Source organism: Limanda limanda, chromosome 2, assembly GCF_963576545.1.
Source record: "Limanda limanda chromosome 2, fLimLim1.1, whole genome shotgun sequence".
Lineage (NCBI taxonomy): Eukaryota > Metazoa > Chordata > Actinopteri > Pleuronectiformes > Pleuronectidae > Limanda > Limanda limanda.
In genome coordinates, this window is record NC_083637.1 from 16,177,978 (window position 1) to 16,203,724 (window position 25,747).

Genomic DNA, 25,747 nt, shown 5'->3' on the forward strand with positions numbered 1-25,747 from the left:
TCCCCCTCGCTGCTGTTTTTGTTTTTTTTGAACATGGCAGCCGAACTGAAACTCGATTCCCACGACTCACTGAGGCTCGTTGAGCAATACACACAAACTCACACCTCTGTACACAGCCTGGAGATTATTATCACAAGCACTAACACAGACATTTAAACGTCTTCACATGACCTTTACACAGCGTCCGGAGGTACTTTCTGTTTCTCTACTTTACTTTAGTAGGTTTATTTTCAGGTATTTTCCCCCTTTGCTCCACTACATATGCCAGCAAATATATATCCACTCCACTGCATCTTTACAATGCATTGCGTTACATGCTCGCATTGTTTTTATATATTTATTATATCATTATGTAGTAATCAATAAAGAAAGAACAGCAGCAGTACTTGAGAATGTGATATATTACATGATATAACTATTTCAATTGTGTTTAAAAAAAGAAAAGTAAATGTATAAAAAGTACAACAAAATTAATTCCATCAGTCAAGATGAACAATTATTCAAAAGTCTCTCTCAGGCTTTAGATCCTCTACATACAGAACATGTGGTTTTGTAAAGTCAGTTCACGAGAGTTATTTTTAGAATAACGGCCAATCACAAGATGGGGAACATTTAAACAGTATGGTGGGAGTAATGGTAACAGTTGTGTAGTGAGATATGACATGATTAAATATACACTCTGTGGCAGATTAAAAGGGAAACCCACGGGCACACCCAGTAAAAACATGAGTCTCAAAGCAGTTCTTATTTAAATTCTCCCTTTGTGACAGTTTTTTATGTTCAGCATGTGTTCAAATAACTGAATAACGTTATTTAAATAAAATCTAATAATCTGGTAAATTACATTATGGACAAAAAACTCAAACTTTCTTTATGGAAATTCATGCCTCATTTAAGAAAGACAAATAATTTCTGGAAAGGCAAAAGTAAAAATGGGCATTTGTAATAAAATAAAAAGGGAAATTCAGTGACTTCTGTTTTTGTTAACCTATTGATGACAAACATGCATTTAATCTAAATGCAAAACCAGCAAACCTCAATGGGTTTCAACAGTCAGCGGATGTGGCCTCCTTCACTTCCCCTCAGTGCTTGGTAAAATACAGCATCTTATATCACAACATTGGATCCTTGTTTAGCAAAGGAGCTGAGGCTTGAGAGGAGTTGAGGATTGAGAGGAGCTGAGTAGTGAGAGGAGCTGAGGCTTGGGAGGAACTGAGGGTTGAGAGTAGTTGAGGATTGAGAGGAGCTGAGTAGTGAGAGGAGCTGAGGCTTGAGAGGAGCTGAGGGTTGAGAGGAGCTGAGGGTTGAGAGGAGCTGAGGATTGAGAAGAGTTGAGGATTGAGAGGAGTTGAGGATTGAGAGGAGCTGAGGATTAAGAGGAGCTGAGGGTTGATATGAGTTGAGGATTGAGAGGATCTGAATAGTGAGAGGAGCTGAGGATTGAGAGGAGTTGAGGATTGAGAGGAGTTGAGGGTTGAGAGGAGCTGAGGGTTGAGAGGAGCTGAATATTGAGAAGAGCTGAGGATTGAGAGGAGCTGAGTAGTGAGAGGAGCTGAGGGTTAAGAGGAGCTGAGGATTGAGAGAAGTTGAGGATTAAGAGGAGTTGAGGGTTGAGATGAGTTGAGGATTGAGAGGATCTGAATAGTGAGAGGAGCTGAGGATTGAGAGGAGCTGTGGATTGAGAGAAGCTGAGGCTTGAGAGGAGCTGCGGATTGAGAGAAGTTGAGGATTGAGAGGAGCTGAGGATTGAGAGGAGCTGAGGGTTGAGAGGAGCTGAAGGTTAAGAGGACCTGAGGGTTGAGAGGAGCTGAGGGTTGAGAGGAGCTTAGGGTTAAGAGGAGCTGAGGATTGAGAGAAGCTGTGGATTAAGAGACGTTGAGGCTTGAGAAGAGCTGAGGATTGAGAGGAGCTGAGGCTTGAGAGGATCTGAGGATTAAGAGGATCTGAGGATTGAGAGGAGCTGAGGATTGAGAGGAGTTGATGTTTAAGCAGTGGTGTATAAAGTACTTTAAAGCCATACTTGAGTAAAAGTACAGATATCTTACCTGAAAGTGACTTCGGTAAAAGTAGAAGTCACCCGTCAGAAAATGACTTGAGTAAAAGTGTTAAAGTAGCTCATATTAAAAGTACTTAAGTATCAAAAGTATCTGGTGTTGAAATGCACTTAAGTATCAAAAATAGTGCTCTTTATAGTAGGCCTATACAGACACAAAACAACCCAAAATGTTTCTCCTCAAGCTTTATCTCAACTGTCTAAAAAATTATAACAACAATATGAATATAATGTATATAATGTATAATTTTACAAATTTTGAACCCTAGATGAGAGAGAGAGAGAGAGAGAGGTGCGCCGTGCGTAGAGGTGTGCTGCGCCAACCTCCGCTGCTCAAGTAACGAGCCAGTGTGAAAATGTAAGAAGTAGAAAGTACACATATTTTTGTTCAAATGTAACAAGTAAAAGTAAAAAGTCGTCAGGAAAATAAGTACTCAAGTAAAGTACAGATATGTGAAAAATCTACTTAAGTACAGTAACAAAGTATTTCTACTTCGTTACTTCCCACCACTGAGTTTAAGAGGAGTTGAGGGTTGAGATGAGTTGAGGATTGAGATGATCTGAATAGTGAGAGGAGTTGAGGATTGAGAGGAGCTGAATAGTGAGAGGAGTTGAGGATTGAGAGGAGCTGAAGATTGAGAGGAGCTGAGGGTTGAGAGGAGCTGAGGATTGAAAGGAGCTGAGGATTGAGAGGAGGTGAGGTTTGAGAGGAGTTGAGAATTGAGAGGAGCTGAGAATTGAGAGGAGCCGAGGGTTGAGAGGAGCTGAGGATTGAGAGGAGCTGAGGGTTGAAAGGAGCTGAGGATTGAGAAGGCCGTCTACCCTACAATGATGAATAATTAAATATATGCAGACAACTGAATAATTTAATATGGCGAAACTTTCTTACTTCAAAATCTTGACACACTGTTCCACTTTTGTTTAAATATCACTTCCACCTTGTGTAGTGGAAAATTATCACACAATCTCACCAAAAAAAACAACAACTTCAGCTTTCAGAGAAATGCTGTAATTACGGTGGCAGCAGAAGAAAGGGAAGTTAACAAGGCGCTTGTTAAACATAGAGTGTGTCACAGGGTGAGGAATGAAACCTGAATTAATAACACAAAGTCAAAAAATTTTGAGTTTTTCCTGAGTCAGTGGTGATATGAGACGCTTCATATCTGAAGGGAAAAAAGCTGTAAAACATTAATGGTCGTAAAAAATTGTGTCTAAAGAGTTTGTAAGAAGAACCCCATATATGTTCAGAGGCAGAGAAACAGCATAGTTTTGCCAAAATTAATCTTTAGTCCCCGATTATCTGTGCTCCAAAGGTTTTCAGTTTAGGACTCCAGCATTTCTGATGTCATCAATGTCCTCTGCTACTTGAAGGAATCGTTATTCAGGGATTCCCTCTAAATCTTCCAAAAAATCCTCTTCCTGTACAGCACATAGGCGATGAACACCCAACAGGAAGTAGCCACAAGGTTTTGGGTGAGGTGCTCAGCGTGGGATTGGCTGTCTGTCATACGCCAGCGGAAGGGGAAGTATCCCTCCAACACTTCATGGCCCACATACACGAGGATGGAGTTCATACCTAAAATTTTAGACAGAATTTCCAGTTAGTAAATTTGGCAGATTTAATTTCTCAGTACACTATAAGACAGACAATGCCTGATCACTGGTTTCATAGACGTACTAATTTTAATAATTGCTAAAAGCAAACCACAAAACCCTGATTTAAAAAATCATATCAAACTGTATTAATTTGGGAAATCAAAGCCAGCCTTTTGGTTCTCAGTCCAAAAATTCAAATTCCTAAAAACTGAGCCGGCTTTATGTCTGATGATATTACAAACCTGGGTAGTAGAAAGGTGCTCCAGACCACCACCTCTGTACGTCCACTATGAAGTAGAGGAGCACTAGCAGCACAAAGGCAAAACAGGCCAGTGTTGTCACATAGGACAGAGACCTAGAAAGCAAGAGTACAGAAACATGCACAAGTGTTAAAGACGTCTTTTAGTTTCCTTTGTCCAGAAATCTGCTACAATTTCTCTGTGGTTTAAGAGAGATGCTTTCCCTCAACACAACTACACACCTGTAAGTTAGCCCTCAATTCAAAGTTTGGTGGAGCTCTACTCCGCAGAACCCCGAAATGGAGACTCAGTTATTATTGTCCTGAACACGCTGTTGTCATGATCAAAAATGCCCCTTTATATCGGTATCATGTCTCAAAATCGTATCAAATTCAACATGGCACTTCCTTGGGCCCTTAACAATACACATGTAAAGTGTGAAGCTGATAAGATGAACGGTTCTGGAGATGTACGAGCCACATACAGACTTCTGAGAGATTTCTGAAAGTAGTGGATAGATTATTAATAACGGGGGCTTGTGATAAACTTCAGCAACCTCTGACTGTGCTGAGCAATGCACTATGAATACTGAATGGGTGTCCAGCTTGAACTTGTTCTCAAAATCTTACCATGTCTCACATCTCTTTATTTTGCGATGGAAAGTGTGTGTGTTTAATGATGAGATGTATATTTAGGACAGTTAGAACTTCCCCAAACATTCAGTCAACAGCTGCGGTATAAATAAAATGCTGCCCAAACAATGTTCCATTTGAAAGTGCATGAAAGCAAACGTTACCATAGATTCTTGTTGACAGGAATGAAGCCCTGGTCTGTGGAACACTTGGTCAGAAGTGCTGATATGGCTCCCTGAGAGTCACAAGACAGTTTATTATAAAAGCAAGAAGGGGAAATGGTCCTGGAAATAAATGTGTTTGGGGAAAGTCAAAGACATTGTGCAATGAGTCATTGAAGAGCAACTGTTTTAATACATATCTAAAACGTCACATAGCAACATAGAGTGCTTACCAAAAAGAGACCCCATAATAGAAACCTTGACATTATACTTGTGTGGACATCTCTGTAGTGTAAGATAATTTTTCCTGCCTGGGGAAATTAAAAGCACAACAAATTATTATTAATGGCAATTTGGACATTAGAAATATTAAAATTAAAAAAGAAAAAAAAGAAAGAGACAAATTCATGTGACAAACCTGTAAACCAAGAAAAGCCATGAGGACAGAGTTGATGCTGCCAAGGACACCTTCTGGATCAAAGGGCATGCGAGTTGCATAAATCACCTGAATTAAAATAGAAACAGAAGTGGAAACTTGTAAATAGGTCCTGGTGCAGTTTAACCCACCATCACCTGTCAAGTCAACGTGGTTGGGAGTTAGAAATGTGTGTTAGCCTGGGAGAGAGAAACCTGATAAGTCAGCTAAAATTTCCACATCCCAAGTTATAAAAAGACTAAACGTGTGTGGTAACTCACCCGTGACGACGGAGTCTGGTAGATGTGGTTCTCTCCCAGCAGCCAACGGTCAATGAAACCAGCTGCTCCACCAGTACAATTCATGTGAAGGCCCATGTCCCCAATCCCACCTGGGCCCAGATAGCCTCTGTGGAAAAGAGTGAGGTGAAGCTAGTGTCAATAATGTGGGATAACTGCCATCGAGAGGAGGGATAAGATCTGAAAACCAATACAAGCTCGACTGAGGATTTGGGAAGAGTCAATTTTTCAGATCTGATTTAAATGTGGACACTTTATTAATTTACTACCACTATTCATTTTATCAGTTTTTTTGTCAATGCATTTACCTGCATTTAAAAATCAGCTAATTTCGCTCTAAAAAAGGCACAAGTTTCATCAATGTTGAGTAAATGTACGTAAATGAAAACTAAAAAGGAACAGAAAAATAAATATCTACACAAAAAGTTACCATTTGTCGGTTTTGAAAATCGTATTAATGAAAAACTTGAGTGAAACATATCCGAATATCAGACCAAACTGCCATTACATGTTGCTTCACTATAAAAGCACATAGACATAAGACCAAAGACACATGACACAAATACTCATTGGAACTAGACAATTACGTGTTGCTTACTGGGAAACGTTCCTTATAACATGGACTCAAAGAGACACAAAAACACGCCCTGGTCAACTCACGCTGGACAATCTGGAACCGGGAGTTGGAAAGTGAGGAACAACCAGAGGATTTCCAAGAGGATCACACACAGCCAGGCTGGCCAGTACAGCAAGATGTCACAGAAGGGAGACCACCAAGCACTCTGGAAAACACACAATCACTAATCAAACACTTGTTTGAGTTTATTTCAGGGGACTCTTGTGCAAGCAGAGCAACAAATAGAAGGTTAAAGAACGTGGGTAAAACGGAGCTGTGAGCTGACCGTGGTGAGGATGTCGAGGTGACCTTTTGCCACCAGCAGATCCAGGCAGGCTACAACCAGGTAGGACCAGGCCAGGCGCTGCAGCACACCTGGGATTCGCAGGTTGTCCCAAGATACTGCGGGGTGGATGAGGAGGGAGTGGGAGCATACAGGTCAAACAGGTCAAGAAAGGAACAAATTACACCAAAGAATAATAGTTAAATAATGGTTTAAATACAGGGTTTAGGATTTTGCCATCAACATGTAAGAATTGTGTTTAAACTCACATGGTCCCTGGCAATAGTTTGGGTTGATAATGAAGACACCGATGATGAAGAGCTGCAGGCTCCTCCACACAGTTTTCCTCAGCAGTGAGCAGCGAGTGGAGCCTGCACACAGCAGGGAGTTGGTTGACATTGCAATGGATGTCCCCATTATAAACACAAACCTGGTGGAGGAGGGAAACACAGCGTGAGGAACAGAGAGCAGTGCGTTCAAGGGAACGGGTAAAGGTTTTATTATTTTAATTGACAGGTGAAATTTAGTCTACTTTACTGCAAAAGAACAAACCTCTGTTGTTAGCTACCCAACACACCAGCTGGGAAAACAAGACAGTAGGTAATGGATGCTTAAATCACTGGAAACTGCATTTCACCTCACTTGGGACAAATGTGCAAATTCAGCTAATCTACAGGGGTAGGAATGAATGGGTTTGTGGTTCTGGAACTCTGTTGAGATACATATCTGATCTTTTATCCCATACAACCCTGCTCCCACTTTGAGATCCTCTGGTAGGATCTTTTAATTGTTACAGATTCTCGGCTAAAGACGAAGCGGACAGAGTTGTTTTAAATTTATTCTCTACATGTTTTTTAATTGTGAAACACTTTAACATTGTTTTGAGTGGGGTTAACTATCCTACAGTAGCCAAGACATACAAGTGCAAATCTGAGAAATTGATCTTACCAAGGGAAGACTAAATCTGCAACAGTTAGACCTGTGAGGAGACAAGTGGAAAACACAGGTTTATACATTGAATACAATACCAAGGATAATACTGCGCCAGCTTACAAAGATCTGGGAGGAACTACTAACATGGTTTAAAAGAACAACAATAAAAGAAGAACCAGTCGGGGCTCACCATTCCAGCTTTGGTGCCTGAAGAACCAGTATCGGCCCCCTCCATAGTTCACAAACACCATAATGACTAAGGAAATTCTGACAGGAAACACAGAAAATGCACCATAACTGAAAAGCACCACAAGCAAGAGATTAATGAAATACAGCTAAAGGATTCGCTTTGAGAGAAATGTTGCTTGAAACAAATATGCTACTTCAGTATATGCATCCTTGTTAATATAATTAGTAAGGGTTCATTAACGACTGACAATTCGGGTGTCAGCTGCAAAAATGTCACGCTGCAGCGAGAACCCAATGACACAGTGTCACACATCAGATCAAGTGGTAATTCAAATAAGAAGCAGTGTCTCTCTGAGCAAGTCGAGCTGCAGGGATGAAGAGGGGTGAGGGGATGTGGAGGGGGGTTTACCCTCTGAATGTGTCCAGAGATCGCAGCCTCTTGCTGGGGTTGGGTGGAGGAGGGAGGATGGTGTCAGTCACTGGTTGCACTGTCCTGCCAGGGGAGCCCAGTTCCTGGATGGTGAAATTACAGTCAAATATTAACATTATTCTGTTGGAAGCACACACACGTCTGCACGAAGACACGAGTCATGCATAGCGGTTAAAACCATTTGTTTGGGGAACCACATTAAATGAAATGATGAAAGTCACAAGCAGCTTTTAAATGATTCTGAGTCACTATTCATTATATTAGTTAATATTTAATATATTTGATGAGAGCGAGTAATGAAGCCTGCATATATATTTGTGGATTTTAGCAAATAATGCACCTTTCTAACAAATGTATGCAATAATGTTATTTAAGATAGTTTAATAATAAAAGTGCTTTAAAATGTATTTAACAAACACAGGGTGTCAGAAAACTCACTAAAAACAAATTAATATTAGTCACAGCATGAAAATTAGGCTGCTTCACTCGTGTGGTGTAATGACAAGCTCCCTACATATTAACACTCACAGAGTTGATGAGCCTCTCCGTCTCCATCGAGCCAGTAATTCGGAAGAGGATATTCCTCACCACATCAAGCCTGGACAAGACGTGTTCAACCAGGTTAAGAGTATTTCTATAAGATGAACAAGCTCAAGGTGCACAATACACTAAATAAAGCAGCAGTGCATCTCAGGGCTTAATAATAATCTTTTTTTAAACTTGTTATTATTCTACAGGACCACAACAAATATCTAACTAATTATACAAATCCAATGCAATCTAGTTATTGTTACATTAAGACATCATTATCAGAGTTGATTTTGTTGGTATTATAACAGTTTTAACTGGGAATTTAGTGCATACAGATTAATTACCTTAATATTATCCTGCCAATGCAGGACATCAAGATCAGTCCAGCAAAGATAAGAAAAGCCACTAATATCGCTGTGAAGAGTGGAACAATATCAGTTAGATGTAGCATGTACATGTACAATGTTGTAAGGGTGAATGTAGCACTTATAACAACACTTATAAGACGACATGTTTCCATGTCACACAAGCTAATGAAGGTGTTAGGTGGACTCACGTATGTAGCTGTTGATGGGGTCCGCGTCAGTCACTACAGAACAATTCCCCACTGAGGAGTCGTTGAAATTTTTCACCCACAGAGAGTAGTTCCCGTGCTCCCCAAAGTGGAAGGGAACCCTGCGGATGAAAGACGTTACGCTAAACACACAGCAAGCCAGCCAAACTATAAATATATGAAGGGCATATCCTTACATGGATGTGAATATGTAAACTGTGATTCAATAGTGTTTCTGTAACAAGATAACTATTCAACACACCAAAGTCACATGGATAAAATGCGCAAGAAATTAATTTTACAGTTTGCTCTTTTTAAAAAGTCTGTTTTCCTCATATGCTGGTTAGATATGCAAACAGTATTTTATTTAATGTTGATTCACAACATCTCGACTGTTAAGGATCCGTAAGGACCCTGAATTGTTATATTAATTTATTCATTCATGATTAGCCCAGCTTTGGATTACTGTCACATGACTGCATATCTACAAATTATAGAAGTTACTTGTTTGGGACCATTTACTCAGTCAATTGTATTAATTGTACTATTCCTGAACATTTACTGTATAAAGTGAAAAAAAAAAGCCTAGTTCTCATGTGTGGGAAAGATGTCAGTGATATTAAACTTACGTGCAATGCTCTAGGTTGACAGGGGTGGTGTTGAGCTGTAGTGTTATTTCATGCTGTGTGCTCACAACAAAGTCAACCGAACTGGGCTTTCCAGGACTGGGCGCAGCTGGTACCACTCCCAGCTGCTGGTACAAGCACTAGCTCAGAAAGACACAAGACCAGGAAGATAAAAAAAAATAAAATGACATCTTCTTTCTCATCTGACATAAAAACCATACAACCATCGAACAAACTGAAGTCAAAGAGAAGGTGTGTGTGTTTGTGTGCGAGTGAGTGTACCTGGTAGCAGCGCTCTGACACCCAGGACACCACCACCTCAGAGCCCAGCTCATTGTTGACTCTCAGAAAGGCCTCGTCCATCTTCAGCACCCTGTGTTTGTGGTGGGTCGAGCCAGCTAGGGAAAAAAGAGACACTGGTTGAAATAAAAGACTGTATATAGGTTGAAGTGCATATGCTGTGCAGGAGGAGAACACATGCAGATGATGCTGCTGCTGCTCAACAGTGGGTCTGACCCATACTGTCTATGGTCTGACCACACCCCTCTCAGCAGACACAGTTATAGATATCATCTGAATCATCAAGAAACTCGAAACACTTGGTTTGCATTAGAACCAAAAGCCTGATGGTAGAATAATCCCAGCTGCCAGAACTTGAACCGACGAGAGATAAACAAACCCTGAAGGCTTCGCTACAGCCACTTTCACTAACTCACCTCAAAGCGATGGTTCTCTGCTGCTGAGAAACTTACTCCATACATAAAAGTGAGCTGGCTCTACAGAAAGGTCTCTGGAGAGAAGAACCAGTCCAGCTTGAGTGTGAGCTACAGGCAGCTAGCAGCTAGCAGTGTCTGAGGAGGGAGGCATGTGAGAGGGTTGAGGTCCCGGCTGCACAGCCCCATGGTCACATGCTGGATTAATCCGTGCGACACCCGCAGGAGGGAAGTTCAAACATGCAGAGCTCAGACTTCCACTGCTGACTGGATTCCTCCAGTCGATGCTGATCTAGAGTTAGCTCCTAGCTAGCAAGTGTTAATCGAGCCTATTATACTTTAATCAAGCTACGGACTATTATCACATGTTCCACGAATGACACTTTCATTCATTGGTGAAAGGGGATCTACACACACACAGGCAGGCAGGCGTTCATGTAAACAAGTGTTGACATGTTAGCTAGCTGTGTTGCTAACTATTTTAGCACTGGTGGTTCTCAGTGGTAAACACTGCTGGTTACTCACAGGCAGAAGCTTCAGGCGCCAGTGGAGCCACACACACAGCTACCAGCAGAGCAGTGGCAGCCAGGACGAACATGTGTTTCTCTAGTCCTGTCATGTGTGTCTGTCTGTGCTGCCTCCCCCCCTCGACCGAAGAAGATGTGGATTTGGACTTTTCTTCAGTTTCCCCTTTTCCATAACTGATTCCACTTCCGACCCTTTCTTGTTTTGACATTGTAGAGGGAGCGAGGAGGGACAAAGTTCATTATTACCGAAACCAGGCCGCTGCCCTCCTCAAAGGTTCAATAACCCTATTACTATTAGTAATAGTGTTGTAGTTTTGTAGTGTGTGTGTGTGTGTGTGTGTGTGTGTGTGTGTGTGTGTGTGTGTGTGTGTGTGTGTGTGTGTGTGTGTGTGTTGTAATGTGTGTAGTGGAACCAATCTGTGCCTCATCATGTTGGCATCGTATGAGATGTCTTGTGAGAACTAAAGTCAGATTTACTGGGATTTACTGTTTACAGAATATGTACACATTCAGCCACGTACAGCTAATCTAATTAAAATTTACTTGACAAGATCCATCAACTTAAATAATAATCAATACATATCAGCAAGATAACATATGTCATTTAATCATAACATTATAAGCGTTTGGGGAGAACTCTGATACAAGTTAAGAGGTTAAGAGGCTTGTCATTACATGTATTCAACGTTGATGTTATATAGTTGTTACAGAGGGACCAGACTTATTTTTTACTTAACTTTTTTGATAACTCATTTGACTCAACTTATTTATTGATTATGAATATTTTAATTGCATTGATCTTGCATTGTGGATTTGCATTAGATCAGATTCAGCAACATTCCCTTAAAGACACATTTCCAGACATGGACTACAACCATAGGACTACTGATCTGCTGAACTTGTTTTCCACTTCCTGCGCGGACCCTGTTGCCGTGGTAACATGAATATATTTCAAACTATCAGCAGACTATAAATGACTCAACTCTGCAGCAGAGTTTAAAAACAGATCTTCAGCACGAAGAAGAATTAAAGCTTTGAAAAAGCACTGAGCTGTTCCTAATTACAATCTAATCAAATCAAACAACGATGATCATCAAATCTGCCAGTTGACGCATGCGCAGACGCGATCATGCAAGGATTCCTAGTCGAAAACCGAGTTAATCCCTAGTGCCTCTCACCGGACATCATTCGTCACGATGGCAGATAAACAAAGTGCCCAGAAAAGGTAACGCGAGTAATAACATGTCAATGAAGTTTGGCCGCTTGATTAAATAGTAACAGTACCAAAGCTCAGTGTCTCCATAGCCACAGTGAAGTGGACATGTTGCGAGTTGTATCGGCTTTTCCCAAGGGTTAGCAATAGCAACATAAGCTAACACCTCCACGCCTTGTTTGTCCCTCTTCTGTGTTACAGTGTGAAAATAGCCGCTGGAGCCGTAGTTTGTGTGGAAAGTGAAATCAGAGGAGATGTCACCATCGGTAAGATGTCCCCCTCTTGTTTCTGGACACTGGTGTCTTAGCGAAAAACCTGCACATCCATGCGAGTCCGACTTTGTTTGAGCCACTGACACGTCTGTCATCCTCTTGTTTCCTCAGGCCCCAGAACAGTGGTGCACCCAAAAGCTCGTATTATTGCAGAGGCAGGACCCATAGTGATTGGAGAAGGCAATTTGATCGAGGAGCAAGCTCTGATTATCAATAGGTGGGTTCCCTGTACATCACTGTCTACTACTACTTCTAATAATAATACCCTATTTCTGTACAAGGTTACAAAGTGCTTTAAAACAACACAGAACAACATAAAACAAAACACTGAAAAAAGCAGTAAGAATCAGGCATTAGAGGCTTTATCATAAACATGTTTTAAACCAAATTTGAAATCAGGTTTAAGTGCTGAAGTCTAATCTCCTTAGGTGATGGATCACATTTGCCCGGTCATCCACTGAGGACCTAGTTGCAACTCTTTATTAGAAGATCTTAGATTATGGTGTGGAGCTCAACAAGCGAGTGGATCTGTAATGTAACTTTGGGACTGACGAAGATGAGATTTAAAAGTTATATATTAAATAATCTAAAAAACAGGAGCAGGAGCGAATTGGGGAGAAATCCACTCTACAAGCTGAGGTAGATACACAGAGGAAACAACATCTCTCATCTTCTTATATGAGCTGCCTCTGATTTGTGATCCTCGTCCTCACCTGCATCATAATAACCACCAACCCGTTTGCTCTGCCCCACCTGCAGTTACCCTGAAAACATCACACCGGATTCGGAGGTGGAACCAAAGACAATGACCATAGGCATCAACAATGTATTTGAAGTCGGCTGTGGTATCCTTTTTGTTCGCCCGAGCGGTCTCATCGTATTATTTAGGGGATTTTAAGGTTTAATAATCTGCTGATTCTGATTGTTGACCACCAATAGCACAACTTTGCCTTGACTGATGACCCACAGTATCACAAGCTCTGAAGATCGGGGACAACAATGTGATAGAATCTAAAGGTGGGATGTTCGTGTTGCTTCCAGTGTGTGTTTGTGTAGTGATGTTAGAAAGTGAAACTCACATCTGCAGAGGAGGTCGGAGCATTTAGACGAACACCATCACCAACTGTATCAAATATCATCTGTCCCCCTCCTAGCTGACGTCGGTAGGAATGTGATCCTCACCAGTGGCTGCATCATCGGAGCTTTCTGTCAGGTCAACACGTGTGAGGTCATACCTGAGAACACGGTCATCTATGGCTCCGGGTGTATGAGACGGGTTCAGACAGAGAGACCACAGGTACGTTCACACACACACACACACACACGCCTGTCCTACATCCTGGGATGGATACCCTGTGCTTGTAATCAGCAATGCAACTTCATAAATAAAGCAGTCATGTGTAAATTGTGCTGTACTTGTACAGGTTTTACTGCTATTACATCCGCCTTATCAGTATTAAACATAATACTGCATGTGAACGTGTACTTTGACTGTGTCTAATGTATTTAAGTACAATGTTAAATACTAAGGATTGAGCAGTGCGGCAATACTACAACCTTAGTGACGGATTATCCAAATATGCTTATACATGAGTGTTAGCAGGTGCATACTGTACATACTGAAACGTTTGGTCATGCTAATATGAGCAGGGTTCTAACCAGTCTGTCCTATGACCTCATTAGAGAAAGCTCATGAAAAGTAATCATGTTTTTAACAGTGCTTCATAAAAAACACACTGTTTGACTTAAATATTACATAAAAGTATAAAGTGAAGCTCAAACATCCCGGGCCTGATGTTTTTATGACCCTCCACTTAAATTAAAACTTAATTTTTGCACTCAAGCAGATTTTTATGAGTTTTTGTACATTACTGGATTAATCTACATTTGAGGAAGGAAAGTGGGGCTCTAGTTATCGTAAATTAAATCTACTATATCACAATTTTGGGGACAGGATACGCATTTAAATTTCCATTTGTCATTTTCTTCCATAGTCTCCTCATATTGTTCCAAGTTGAAACGTTAAATCTTAGTATTTCGGCTGTCTATGGTTTTGAGTTGGTGCAAAATGTTCAGATGGCAAAGCATCATGAAACACACACATTGTGATTATCACCATTCGTTAATAAACATTTGTTTTGTTGCCTTCACAGCCCCAGACTCTCCAGCTCGACTTCCTGATGAAAATTTTGCCTAACTACCACCATCTAAAGAAAACTGTCAAAGCCGGCCACACTGCCAGCTAAAATTTAGCTTTCTAGCTTTCAAGTTGAATTATAAATGGCTGATAAAACCTTGTCAGGATTAGCGCTAACTGGAAGGAAGCATGAATGTATATAATCATATATAATAAGCAGCTGGCTTCATCAGTAAGTATTTTCACTTGCCGATTAATATTTTCTACTCTAACTGAAACAGATTTAAGCATTTCATCTTTATTTCGCTGTGCTGATGTGCTTTTCTATAATAAATTAGATAACCTCAAATCAAAGAAGTGTGCATATAATTTCTTTTTATATTAAGTTAATTTATGATATTGCAGTTACAGTAAGAGTAACCATAGATATATCCACATTTGAAAAAGGGAAATACCAGTATTAAATGATAATTGTTATGAAATACCATTGATTTACAACCTGAATTCATATATATATATGAATACTTAATGTTGGAAACTAAAATGGCAATTCAGTCAGAAGTGTTGCCACTACAGTGTGTATATATATATATATATATATATATATATATATATATATATATAAAAATGTCAAGCAACCATCCAATATCCTGTAACAGTGTAATTTATTAAAACAATTTCAAAACAAATTCCATATTTTAAACTGCTATAACAAGGTGCTGCAAATTAAAAGAATTTAAATATTTTTTTAATTTCACAGAAGGTAATGTCCGAGATGTTTCTTGCTGGATAAGAGACATCAGTGTGATGCACTGCACAACAAAACATCTGCAGTTCCTGATCAAAGGAAGCCGTCAGACGACTGGTGCCATGTCACATAAAACCTCCACACACGCACACACCTCTCTGCAGTACTCCAAGTAAAATAAAGAAAAAAAAGTATTTACACACTTTAACTCATTTACATTTTAACAGTAAGGTTACAGCGCCCCCTTAAGAGCATCCACTGTCCTCAACGGTCTCAATACTCTTTTACTTTTCCTCCAGTGTCCTTCGGTCATCACTGATCAATAAACAAACTGAAAAGGATTCCTCAACATGGGGGCTTTTCACATCATGTAATACACGATCACTGATCACTGAGGGTTGCAGAGAAGGAAAAGAAGCCAGTTTGTTTGACCTAACACCCAACAAAGGTGTTTGTACTGATGAAGGGACTCTGCTGCTCCTCTGAGTGAAGGGACTTCACTTCTTTGCAGGAACACCTTCTGAATAATCCTCCAGAACACCGGCCAAATGGTTGTTGTGGGTCTTGAAGTGTCTCTTCCTCTGCCCACCTTGCTTCTTTCTCTTAACTGGCATCTGCACAGAAACACAATCACCTCTGATTATGACGCTTAATGTATTAAGAATAAACATCAATAATTCAATGTGAAAAGGATGTGAGACTGAAAAAATTAAACAGATATGAGAACAGAAGACACTCGCCACTTTTTTTGGTCCCGTCTCCTGCATGGAGGAGATGCCTTGTTTCTTCAGGTACTCCTCGATCTTCTCTTCATCAATGTTATCAACTGGAACGCTCCGCCACAGTTTCTGGAATTCTGCATTTTACAGAAGGAGAGATACACTGAAGACCCAGATGTAATAATCATATCATGAGTTTGACCAAATACATTTATGAACATAAAAATGAATACCAAAATATGGCTGGTAAATAAATGTGATATAAATCTATAATGAATATAGAGCATTTTGGAAATATCTTGTATTTGTGCATTGGTCACCTTTATAAATGGCCTTTAACATGAGGACATATTTGCTTGTTTGAACAAACGTCAATGTTCCATGTCAAAGTCAGACGTTTCAGAGCAATTGAAAACCTGGGTTTCCTAGTTAACCCCAACTTTGATGTTATAGTGAACCTCAGTTCCAATTCAAAATTTTACTCTGTTGGAAGAAAATGCCACATTTTTATTTGATGACGGTATTTAAAAGTGTTGGTTGTTGTGCATTTTGATGATACATGAATTGTGTAAGAGGATCAATGACACACGGAATGACAACCAAGACAGAGACTGACACACCACAACTGACACACAAAGACTAATCCTCACCTTCATCTACTGTAAACTGACAGTGTTTGTCGTTGTAGAAGAGGACCTTTTTCTTGTCTGGCCTCGTCACAAAGATGATCTGATCCCCCAAAGCCTGAGAACGACCACATGAGCGCTCATTACTCAATGTTCACACAAGATAGAAGGGTGGAGATTATAACTAAAATGGGTCCAAAAGTGATTTGAAACTTTCTTTTTTTTTAAGGAAAACTCCAGAGGCGTGTTGAGAGCAGGTGTAACTGTAGCAGCGTGGATGTAGCCTTTGTGAAGTGATACTTTATATTTACTATGAGTTACCTTAATGGCTTTGGCCGAGTTGGGCAGCCCCTCCTCTACGTCGTCCAGCAGCACTCCTCCCAGGCCCAGCTGGTCGTGTTTGTCCAGCAGCCTCACTAAGGCTTTCTTGTCCTTCAGGTTGTACTTGGGCTTGAAGCCAAACGTTCCATCCCGCACGTCGATTTTGGGATTGTTGACCAAAGCCTGACATTTGCAGGGAGATGTACAGCAGTGAATTCCCAATTCTAAGCTCGCTGGTTAAGTAGTAAACCACAAAAAATAAACTTCAAAAATCAGGTTAAAAACTTATATTTTATATTTACATAAAAGAACACCATCTCTTTTCTTTAGGTTATAGAGGTAACTAGAAGGTATGTGTTGATTTGTTACGTATCTCTGGCTTCTATCTTAAATACTGGATGATATTATAGAAGTGAGAAGGAAGCCTACAGATGTCTGTGAGGGCTATCAAGTGTTATTACGTCAGATGTAAAATAGCTTAGCGTAATGGTGCAGGACAAACGTACTCCTGATAATAAATAAAAAGGTTGTATACAATTTAAGAAACACACCTCAGTCATGAGCCAATGTTTCTGCTTCATGCTGATGTCCAGAAGCTTGGTCTCATCCAGAATCTCTTCTAAGGTCAAGCAGTGCGTGTCCCCATTCTGATGCCTTGTCTGAGAGTGAAGCACAGAGAAGCACATGAATTTACAAACAGAAAGTACACTCGCAGTAAAAAAACTAAACATATTCTTTAGCACTCATTCGATCTGAGCAACTCGTCATCTTACACCTCCGACAGAATTTTTGTTAAGTTTAATTTTGTGCCTCTCGTCCAACAGTCAGGTTTTAAGATTGAACTCTGCTTTCGACTATTCAACAGATGGCACAAAAAGGCGCACACTCAAAGAAAAGCTGTCAAGTTGAGAGTGACTTTGCAGCGAGGGATGAGTCACACAGTGTGACGGGGCCTGGCAGCCTCTCTGCAGAGCCACAGCATGAGGAACGAGCTGTTTACAAACCAAAAGGACGGCCGGGGAGCAAACGTTACAAAGGGGACACAACTGACTCACTTGGTTGACACAATAGACAAGTCAAAGCTTTTCAAAAGCTTTGATGGAGATGTCAACGTGTTAAAAATCTGGGACTCATGCAGAGGCTATTGTGACAGCTGAAAGCAGCATGGAGAGGAGACATCCATGACGCTGAAATGTCTAAGACAGAGGTTGTTTGCAGAGAAAAGGATTAATACATTTTTAATACAAGAGACATTTTCTCCGGAAAACTTACCTTCATATAATTGACTATCTTGGCCAAGCAGCCAAATTTGTACCCGGAGCTTGCTTTGATGTTGATGTTGCCATTACTCGACTCTGAAAAAAGGGAGGAAAGAGCAATTAAGTAAAATATTATAATGTTATTCAAATGTGCTGATAGGAGCTACAGGTTTGGGGGAAAAGCCCCTCCCCTTTCACATGAAGAGTGAGAACATATGGTTTTCATTGCTGAGAGGGGAAAGGGGGAGGGGCATCTTGTCCAGCCTCATTCATTGCATTGATAAGGCATCACCCTGTGTAATCTCAACAATACTGATAATTAACATTAGATCAAGCAAAAAAGTTAATTTAGTTCAGGTGAATCGAGTTCACACAAATAAACTGGTGGGATGTTAGTTTGATTCTAACAATTAGTTTGATTCTAATTCAAATCCATCAGTATCATATCAATGGTATACCACATTTTAAACATAAAACCTGGTAGCCCCCTGCTCCCTTTCAAATAAAAAAAGAAAGAACTGCTGTACTTTTGATGTCTCTCGAAAAGAAAAGGGCAATAAGTCTGGTCTCCCTTTAAAGAGCCAAAATTCCCATCACTACTATGTTAGGTTTTGGTTAGACGGCTTGTTAGTGGCATCAATTAATTGTTGATTTTGGTCTTTTGAGTGAAAATACAGAATATCACCTGCCTTATCCAACATCCTTTCTAAAAACACAGCTGGAGCAGTATGAGAGCATAATTTGATAAGAGTGATTAGAGGAACAGCCAGATGGTCCCATTCTCTCTCCTGGGAGTAAAACAATGCTCCTCCCACCCCCAGGAGACTGTCTGAGGTCTGGAGTCAGCACTCGCCAATCCAGGCTGAAAACAGACACCGACTCATTAATGATTCAAGCTGTGGGTGGGAGCTTCTGTCGCTGCGAGCTGCGACGTGGGCCCGACGCCGAGATTGTGACAGGCTGCTTAACCAACTGTGCAGAGGCAGGGCAAAGAACGGAGAGAGCCAATGATGGAGAGGAGGAGCCTGTGCCGCTCAGCTGAGACGTGAAGAGCTGCAAGGAGTGGCGGAAGGGAGCAAAGGGAGGGAGTGCACGAGCGACGGCTGGAAGTGCATGAGAGTGCTAGAGGAGGAAAACAGGTCGAGGAGTGAACGCGGGGGGAGGACGAGAGTGGGAGACAGAGCGATAGGTGGAGCACCGAGAAGAGGAGAGAGCATCTGTTGACCTGCATCTTCTTAAGAACTGATCTAGACAGACAGGTGAGTCTGCATATTTTTCAGAATAGCATCCTGAGAATCGTGTGTGTGTGTCTGTGTGTGTGTCTGTGTGGGTGTGTGGCATCAACAATCCACGGTGTGAATTGAAGCTGCGGGCTGTTCTGGGTCTTAACGTGCAGCTATGACTGAGGCTTTTTGGCAAATAATGAGGTTAAGTCATACATCTTTAATGCAGCAAATCTATTTCAGCAGCCAATTCCTTCTACATTTGAATAATCTAATATTGCAATTACCATTTCAGGCAGTGATGTGTGTTATATAACAACTAAGTTCAGACCTTTACATCAAAATGTTAGCATTCAGGGGGAAAATAAGCAGCTACGCAATGGATTAGATAATCATAGATCTGTAGTATGCACTCATGCTGCTTGTATAGCAAGTAATAGGAAATCGTTTCTGTGTCTGTGTGTGTACTCATCTGCATCATGTCTGTCTGTGTTTGTGGAAAATGCATGAGTCGATATAAACTGCAGCTCTCAAGACAAATCACTGATGGTACTGACAGCACTGAGGCGCCAAGCAGGGGGCATTAAGAGCGTGTAAGTGTGTTTGTGTTTGTGTGTTTAGTGAGCCTGTGAAACAAGAGGACAACATCTAGTCCCACAGCACCTTTTAAAGCTTGGCTGAGGTGCGGCTCATTAAGAATCTTATCTGGCAGGAATTGTGTCGGCATGTAGGAAAAGGTGAAATACGCTAATTTTCAGCCTGGACAGAGGCCGAATCAACTTCACACAGCACGTATGCAGTGTGCTGTTGGGAAACACAACCAGACTAAACCTGTGATTGAAATTTCACATAATGTTCTTGATACAACAATAAAACCAAACATTTGACTGGCATGGTGACACGCAGAGCAATATTTGTTTGTAATGTTTTAAAACGAAAAGTAACCTTAACCCCATGTCAAGCAGAGTAAAAAGAAAGAAAAAAACTAGAATGGCACTAAGTAGACCTCACACCTCCGCCAAATAGTCCCCTTAAATTCAATCAGGCACCAAAATTGCCCAAATTGCACACACCCCTACTGGAGATATTATACCTCTAAATATACCAGAATCTTTCCCATCAAGATTCATGAATTAATCTGTGACAATGTCAAAAAACACCCTAAAGCTCAATGGTAAATGAGTGATACAAATTTCTGGATCTGCCCCCCGGATCTAGATCTGCACCAAAATGTAATAGGTCCTTCTCTGACCAATACCACAACCGTCTGCCAAGTTTCACAGAATCTGTCCAGTCATTTTATGTAATCTTTACAATCAAACCAACCAACTTAGCATCCAGGTTGTATAACGATCTATTCAACATACAAAAGTCCAGTTTAAGGTGTAAGGGGAGAAAAAGACACAGTTAAGTGACAGGATGCTGTAAAAAGAGGCATGACCCTCTTTTCTCTGCCTCTTTTAGTGGTTGACTCAAGTAATCTGGGTCAGCTGCCTTGCTCTCAGTAGATAAATAATAAAAATGTGTGTGTGTGTGTGTGTGTGTGTGTGTGTGTGTGTGTGTGTGTGTGTGTGTGTGTGTGTGTGTGTGTGTGTGTGTGTGTGTGTGTGTGTGTGTGTGTGTGTGTGTGTGTGTGTGTGTGTGTGTGTGTGTGTGTGTGTGTGTGTGTGTGTGTGTGTGTGTGTGTGTGTGTGTGTGTGTGTGTGTGTGCAGAGAGACGGGTGCACTGCTCCCTGAGGATTTAAAATGGTAGGCGCTGGCTAAAATGTGAAAGTATTGCAGAAGAAAGACAAATGGCCTGACAACATGCATCGTTCTCCTCATTGCTTTACTGCAGTTCCTCAACTGGACGCCACAGCTCACTGGGCACTCATCCTATCTATGGCCTTAGTCTGGTTTAGCTCTTTAAAATTATTTGCAATTTCTCCAATAACACGTGAAAGTCCTTCTTGTTCTGACAGACGAAGCCTCAGGTATATTCTGTGAATAGGTCGATACTGCAATTCCTTTTTACAACATGACACGATGACTGCTACTGATGTAGTACTCAAATAATTACATTACAGCAAAGTACCCGACAGAAACCCTTGAGAGCAAATGGCTTCCCCATTCAGTCCGTGCCCTCCAGTGAGGATGTGTCTTTTACAAACAGCCCATTAGCAGCGCACAGGGTCCGTAGAGACATTAATACGTTCACCAAGGAGGTTATGTTTATGTCTGCATTTATGTGTAGTAGTATAGGGCATATTTCAACATATACCTCAGTATCTTGAAACAGTTTGGCCTATTAAGGAGACTGATATTTATGAGTGTTTCCAATTAAGTGCATGTCCAAATAAAAATCTGAATGCAGTGAGTTTAAATGTGGTTTCATAAGGGACTCCTGGGCCTTGGCGGAGATACTCTGCTGTGGGACCATTTACCGTTTCTAATATTTATTGTTGTTAGAGGTAAAGACACTGTCTAGTCTGTCAGGTTTTAGATATTGCATCACATTCAGACAAGAAAGACAATCTTAAATATAATGGCCTAAAGGGGAATTCATTCATCATTCTTTCACCATGGAAACAAGTATTTATCAACCATTACTGTTGAATTTGCCGTCACCACCTTGAAGTGAAACGCAGAACCACACTCAATGCTAATATTTGTCTCTGTTTCTGTCGCTTTTAAGGAGAAATCATGGCCAACCTCACTGCCACTATAAACCCAAGTAATATCTCGTGGCACCAAGAGGCCGTCTCTCTCTCCCACGTCTCCTTGCAAGTCCAGGAAGTCTACCCCTTCCACGACGGCTGGAACGTGGCGTGCTTCGTCATCCTCCTGCTCTTCATCCTCACTGTCCTGTCTCTGGCTGCCCTGGCCGTGCTCTACGAGCTACTTGACTGTGGGTGCTGCGCCAAAGAGAAGACACATCACCAGCTACAGGAGGAGGGGCCGGGGAGCTGCAGCAGGCTCATGACCAGCATTTGCAAGGAGCCAGAATCGCACACTGAGGTGGTGTAAAGGCGGCAATGACGACGAAAAGGAACTGAAGGAATTCGGGGTGTCACTGCTGAGCCGGGCAATAGCACAGGCGCTGACCCTGATGCACAGAGAAATGAACTTCTACAACAATGTAATAGTAGTTCAGCTGCTCACAGATGAAAAGGGAGCCCAGATAATGTTAAAAAGGAAGGGGGAAGTATTTCATTGATTTGGAGTTAGTCTTAATAGCTTTTTTATTTTGTCTATGAGGAAGCGCTCACACATATACATTCACTACCACTTAACATAGAGTGCAGACCCTGAAAGCCATATTTTACACCTGAAAATAATCAGGAGAAGGAGAGGGCACCAGAGTGGAAAATGACACCAAGAGTGATACAAAAAATACATAAACACAATTGAAATGAACTAGTTTTCACTCTGTTTTCTTTTATATAGTAAAAGCCAAAACACATTAACTTAAGAAAGACACTAATCGGAACAAATATCCTAAATTTAAAAAAGAAAGCAAGTTTTCTTGTTCAGCGACACCTGCCCTGTGAGTACTGCAAATACTTATTACCCGTTTGATCCAGAGAACCATCTACGAGAGCTTGTAAAATGTTGTACACAAAGAAGAATTTGCATATTCTTGTTTCCCAAGCAGCAAAGACATAAACTTTAAGTTGGATATCATCTTTGCATTGGATAAAGTCTGTGTTTTTCCGCTCTTTAGTAAATTGTGTAACTGTGCCGTAAACATGTTAAGCATTACATTATTTGATGTCTAATGACACTTGGTTGCTGCACAGTGATGTTCTTTATCATGTCATATTAAGGACAATGTATAATTTCATATGCCTTACCACAAAATGCCTAATAAATTGTCACTTAATTATGTACCAGTATTTATTTTTTTCTGCTGAAAGAAGCAGATTTTTCAGTAATTATACTGAGAGTGGGATGATGATGAATACAAACTCTATTCTTTGGTTGTTTGTCATGTTATATTATATTCAGACAGTATCTTGATTTGTGAATTACTGCTCATTGTAAAAATAATGGTTTTAAAACAAATACCCTGTATTTAGATGCAAGCATTTTTAGTTGTGATGAGAGGAAGCAATTAAGAAAATTATATGACACAAGGCAGAATCTGTGAATAAGAGGGGCTCATGGAATTGCACTCTCTTGAAGTTTCGGAAAAATGTACTGAATGGCTTTGCCTCAGCCATTGATATAATGTGACAGTGTTCTTTTCAGTATAAAGCACTGTACTAAATGTTGCACATGCACTTCACGACAGTGGTTCCAATCAAACACGTGATAATCCGTTTGAAAGCTGCCTGCCTCACTTACCAGCGCCGTGTTTGGACGAGCCCTCCTTGTCTGCTTTGGACTTCTTCTTCTTGTGAGAGTCTGATGCCGTCTGTCTCTTCTCTACAGCTGGAGTGGACAGAGCTCTTTTTTTGAACAGCTCCCTCTCCCTCAGTAGCGCTGGATCCATCCTGGCTGATAGGGCACAGAATAAATAACAATTAAAAACCACAGTTTAATAAATAGTCAGCAAAATATGAGTCAACAAAGCTACTTTTGGATATTCAGTCATTTCATAATTTCCCCAAGGAGGGTATGTTTTAGTTGCTGTTGCTTGTCAGTTGGTGAGCAGAATTACTTAACAACCACTGAACCTGTTTCCATGACATTTTGGAGCGGATCTGGATAAATCGGTGGAGATTCAGGACTTTTTTTCCCCTCACTTTCTTTGAGGTGGCAAAGAGATGCATTCACCTCTGAGGTGTCTATCTACACGTACTCTTCTTCTTAACTTTTCAAATGCAGCCGAGCTGTTAAACGCCGACGTTTCGCATGAACCAAATATTATTCATCATGCGTCCAGGAGAGTGAACGGTTTCATATCCCACACTGGACACAGGAGGGATCCCAATGTAAACACAGCTGTGTGCAAAAGGGTTCAGGGCTCCGCAGTGAAAACAAGCAGAGAAACATGAGACCCTGACGCCCTCAGATTTACCCCCTGTGTGTTTTATGTTCCCCGTCTCCTCCGTGTCCACCCAGCAGACATCTCAGCCTCAGTATTCCCACTGAGACCAGCCTGTACTGGTACTAGTGGACTTCATCATACATAATATCAGAAATAATGACAATAAGAGAGTGGAATATGACATGAGGCTCCTCAAAAAGAAACAATCAATGAAGCCAGGCTTCTTGGAGAACCAGGATGATAACATGTTGATATGGAGCATGGAGAACACTAGTAGCTGATAAGAGCAGCCAGACTGTGTGGACATTAAACCGTTGTGCACTAATATGAACTGAACAGAGATGAGACCCCCACACATAACAGCTAACTGAGTTACCGTTAGCATGGTTCATTTACCCATAGACATGCATTTACCAGCCTGGCGTTGTATGTTTATCGAGAGGCATTGAACTCGTGAAACAGCGATGGCTGCCGCTGCCTCACTTTACCAAACACTGTTTACTTGTTTGGATCCTCGGACACCGACGAGGTTTAATGTGAATCTGCGACACAGTCTAACACTGGCTAGTTAGCGTTAGCATGTTAGCTTTGCGGGTCATGAGCGAACGTTACCTGAGAGTTTGTTCCGGTTCTCAGAGAAAGTGACGGATTCGTCCCGGAGGACAAACTAGTATCAGAGGTGATGCACCGGAAGGACCCAGGCTTCCTTCCAGAGAGAGAAACCACTTTATCTTCCTGCAAAGATCATGGAAGTTGACGTTAGCTAAATAACTTCAGACACAAAACATCACATTTTCCTCCACAGGCTGAACTTCCGGTTCTTGTTCGATTTCTCGGGATTCGACAGTTGATCCTTGGAATACGTCATCGCGTACGATAATTATTCCCTGTAGATCATAGGAAAGAAGGTTTTTTGCAGACACTGATCATTAGGGCCCGAGCACTTACAGGCACTATTGAAATTCTAAGGATTATTATTATTATTATTAATGATTATTATCCAGGTAAATTATTTGGCTTTTTGAGGAATTTTGCAGAAAGTTAGAAAGTGGTATCACAGGGAAACATTGCTATTTTCATAGTGTTGATGATTTTATAGTTGGATATCAACATTCTTCCTTAAGAAATGTTCACTTTACAACTAAATGAACAGCAAAAATTCAAAAGGACACAATTTCATTTTTGCACAACAAAAGCAAAAGTCTTTAATTACAAAACACATTTCCAAAACTTTTTGGATTAATTAGACAAAGTGTGACATTTTTAAAAACAAGCATTTTCAAGCCAGTTATTAATTCCAGGGGAAAACTTTTTTAATTTAATCAGAGTAAACAAATAATTACAGCCCATTCTCGTGCCGATTAAAATCAGATTCCCTCATTCCAACACTTGTCGTGGTTTTTGAACGGCAGCTCTCCAATCAACACCTCTCCTCGACTAAACCAGCACTTACTTTCCGTG

General features: G+C 40.9%; 4 protein-coding genes across 4 annotated transcripts; 2 read left to right on the forward strand and 2 right to left on the reverse strand.

The window, feature by feature from the left end:
* Positions 1 to 383: 383 nt before the first annotated feature.
* On the reverse strand, positions 384 to 11,029 carry hgsnat (heparan-alpha-glucosaminide N-acetyltransferase). Its single transcript, XM_061084168.1, has 18 exons — positions 10,795 to 11,029; positions 9,839 to 9,954; positions 9,560 to 9,696; positions 8,934 to 9,052; positions 8,722 to 8,791; positions 8,375 to 8,444; positions 7,826 to 7,929; positions 7,418 to 7,494; positions 7,243 to 7,273; positions 6,564 to 6,724; positions 6,298 to 6,413; positions 6,056 to 6,177; positions 5,378 to 5,504; positions 5,100 to 5,186; positions 4,915 to 4,992; positions 4,685 to 4,755; positions 3,892 to 4,004; positions 384 to 3,629 (listed from the first exon to the last, which is right to left on the reverse strand). Exons 1-18 carry the CDS (start codon positions 11,003 to 11,005, stop codon positions 3,448 to 3,450), a joined length of 1,992 nt encoding a protein of 663 aa, XP_060940151.1. The 5' UTR covers positions 11,006 to 11,029; the 3' UTR covers positions 384 to 3,447.
* A 926-nt stretch (positions 11,030 to 11,955) lies between these two features.
* Positions 11,956 to 14,756, forward strand: LOC133023125 (dynactin subunit 6-like). The gene is made up of 7 exons (XM_061090079.1): positions 11,956 to 12,021; positions 12,211 to 12,275; positions 12,393 to 12,498; positions 13,041 to 13,126; positions 13,251 to 13,298; positions 13,436 to 13,578; positions 14,435 to 14,756. Exons 1-7 carry the CDS (start codon positions 11,993 to 11,995, stop codon positions 14,525 to 14,527), a joined length of 570 nt encoding a protein of 189 aa, XP_060946062.1. The 5' UTR covers positions 11,956 to 11,992; the 3' UTR covers positions 14,528 to 14,756.
* Positions 14,757 to 15,066: 310 nt separating this feature from the next.
* On the reverse strand, positions 15,067 to 25,097 carry gtf2e2 (general transcription factor IIE, polypeptide 2, beta). The gene is made up of 8 exons (XM_061089301.1): positions 24,899 to 25,097; positions 23,641 to 23,793; positions 18,105 to 18,187; positions 17,384 to 17,491; positions 16,833 to 17,015; positions 16,536 to 16,629; positions 15,907 to 16,022; positions 15,067 to 15,780 (listed from the first exon to the last, which is right to left on the reverse strand). Exons 2-8 carry the CDS (start codon positions 23,786 to 23,788, stop codon positions 15,664 to 15,666), a joined length of 849 nt encoding a protein of 282 aa, XP_060945284.1. The 5' UTR covers positions 23,789 to 23,793; positions 24,899 to 25,097; the 3' UTR covers positions 15,067 to 15,663.
* Positions 21,997 to 22,320, forward strand: smim18 (small integral membrane protein 18). The gene has a single exon (XM_061083269.1). It carries the CDS (start codon positions 21,997 to 21,999, stop codon positions 22,318 to 22,320), a length of 324 nt encoding a protein of 107 aa, XP_060939252.1.
* Positions 25,098 to 25,747: the final 650 nt, after the last annotated feature.

Bases quoted from the DNA above. Each gene is read 5' to 3' on its own strand.
- hgsnat (XM_061084168.1), bottom strand. From the start codon at position 11,005: ATGTCAAAACAAGAAAGGGTCGGAAGTGGAATCAGTTATGGAAAAGGG. The intron at 4,993-5,099 runs GTTTGTCACATG...TAATTTCCCCAG, and splicing joins TGGCTTTTCTTGGTTTACAG to GCAGGAAAAATTATCTTACA. The intron at 4,005-4,684 runs GTAACGTTTGCT...CTTGCTTTCTAG, and splicing joins CCTGTCAACAAGAATCTATG to GTCTCTGTCCTATGTGACAA.
- LOC133023125 (XM_061090079.1), top strand. From the start codon at position 11,993: ATGGCAGATAAACAAAGTGCCCAGAAAAG. The intron at 12,276-12,392 runs GTAAGATGTCCC...TTGTTTCCTCAG, and splicing joins CAGAGGAGATGTCACCATCG to GCCCCAGAACAGTGGTGCAC. The intron at 13,299-13,435 runs GTGGGATGTTCG...TCCCCCTCCTAG, and splicing joins CAATGTGATAGAATCTAAAG to CTGACGTCGGTAGGAATGTG.
- smim18 (XM_061083269.1), top strand. From the start codon at position 21,997: ATGGCCAACCTCACTGCCACTATAAACCCAAGTAATATCTCGTGGCAC.
- gtf2e2 (XM_061089301.1), bottom strand. From the start codon at position 23,788: ATGGATCCAGCGCTACTGAGGGAGAGGGAGCTGTTCAAAAAAAGAGCT. The intron at 17,016-17,383 runs GTGTGTTTCTTA...TGCAAATGTCAG, and splicing joins AACATTGGCTCATGACTGAG to GCTTTGGTCAACAATCCCAA. The intron at 15,781-15,906 runs GCGAGTGTCTTC...GTTTCTGTGCAG, and splicing joins AGACGGGACCAAAAAAAGTG to ATGCCAGTTAAGAGAAAGAA.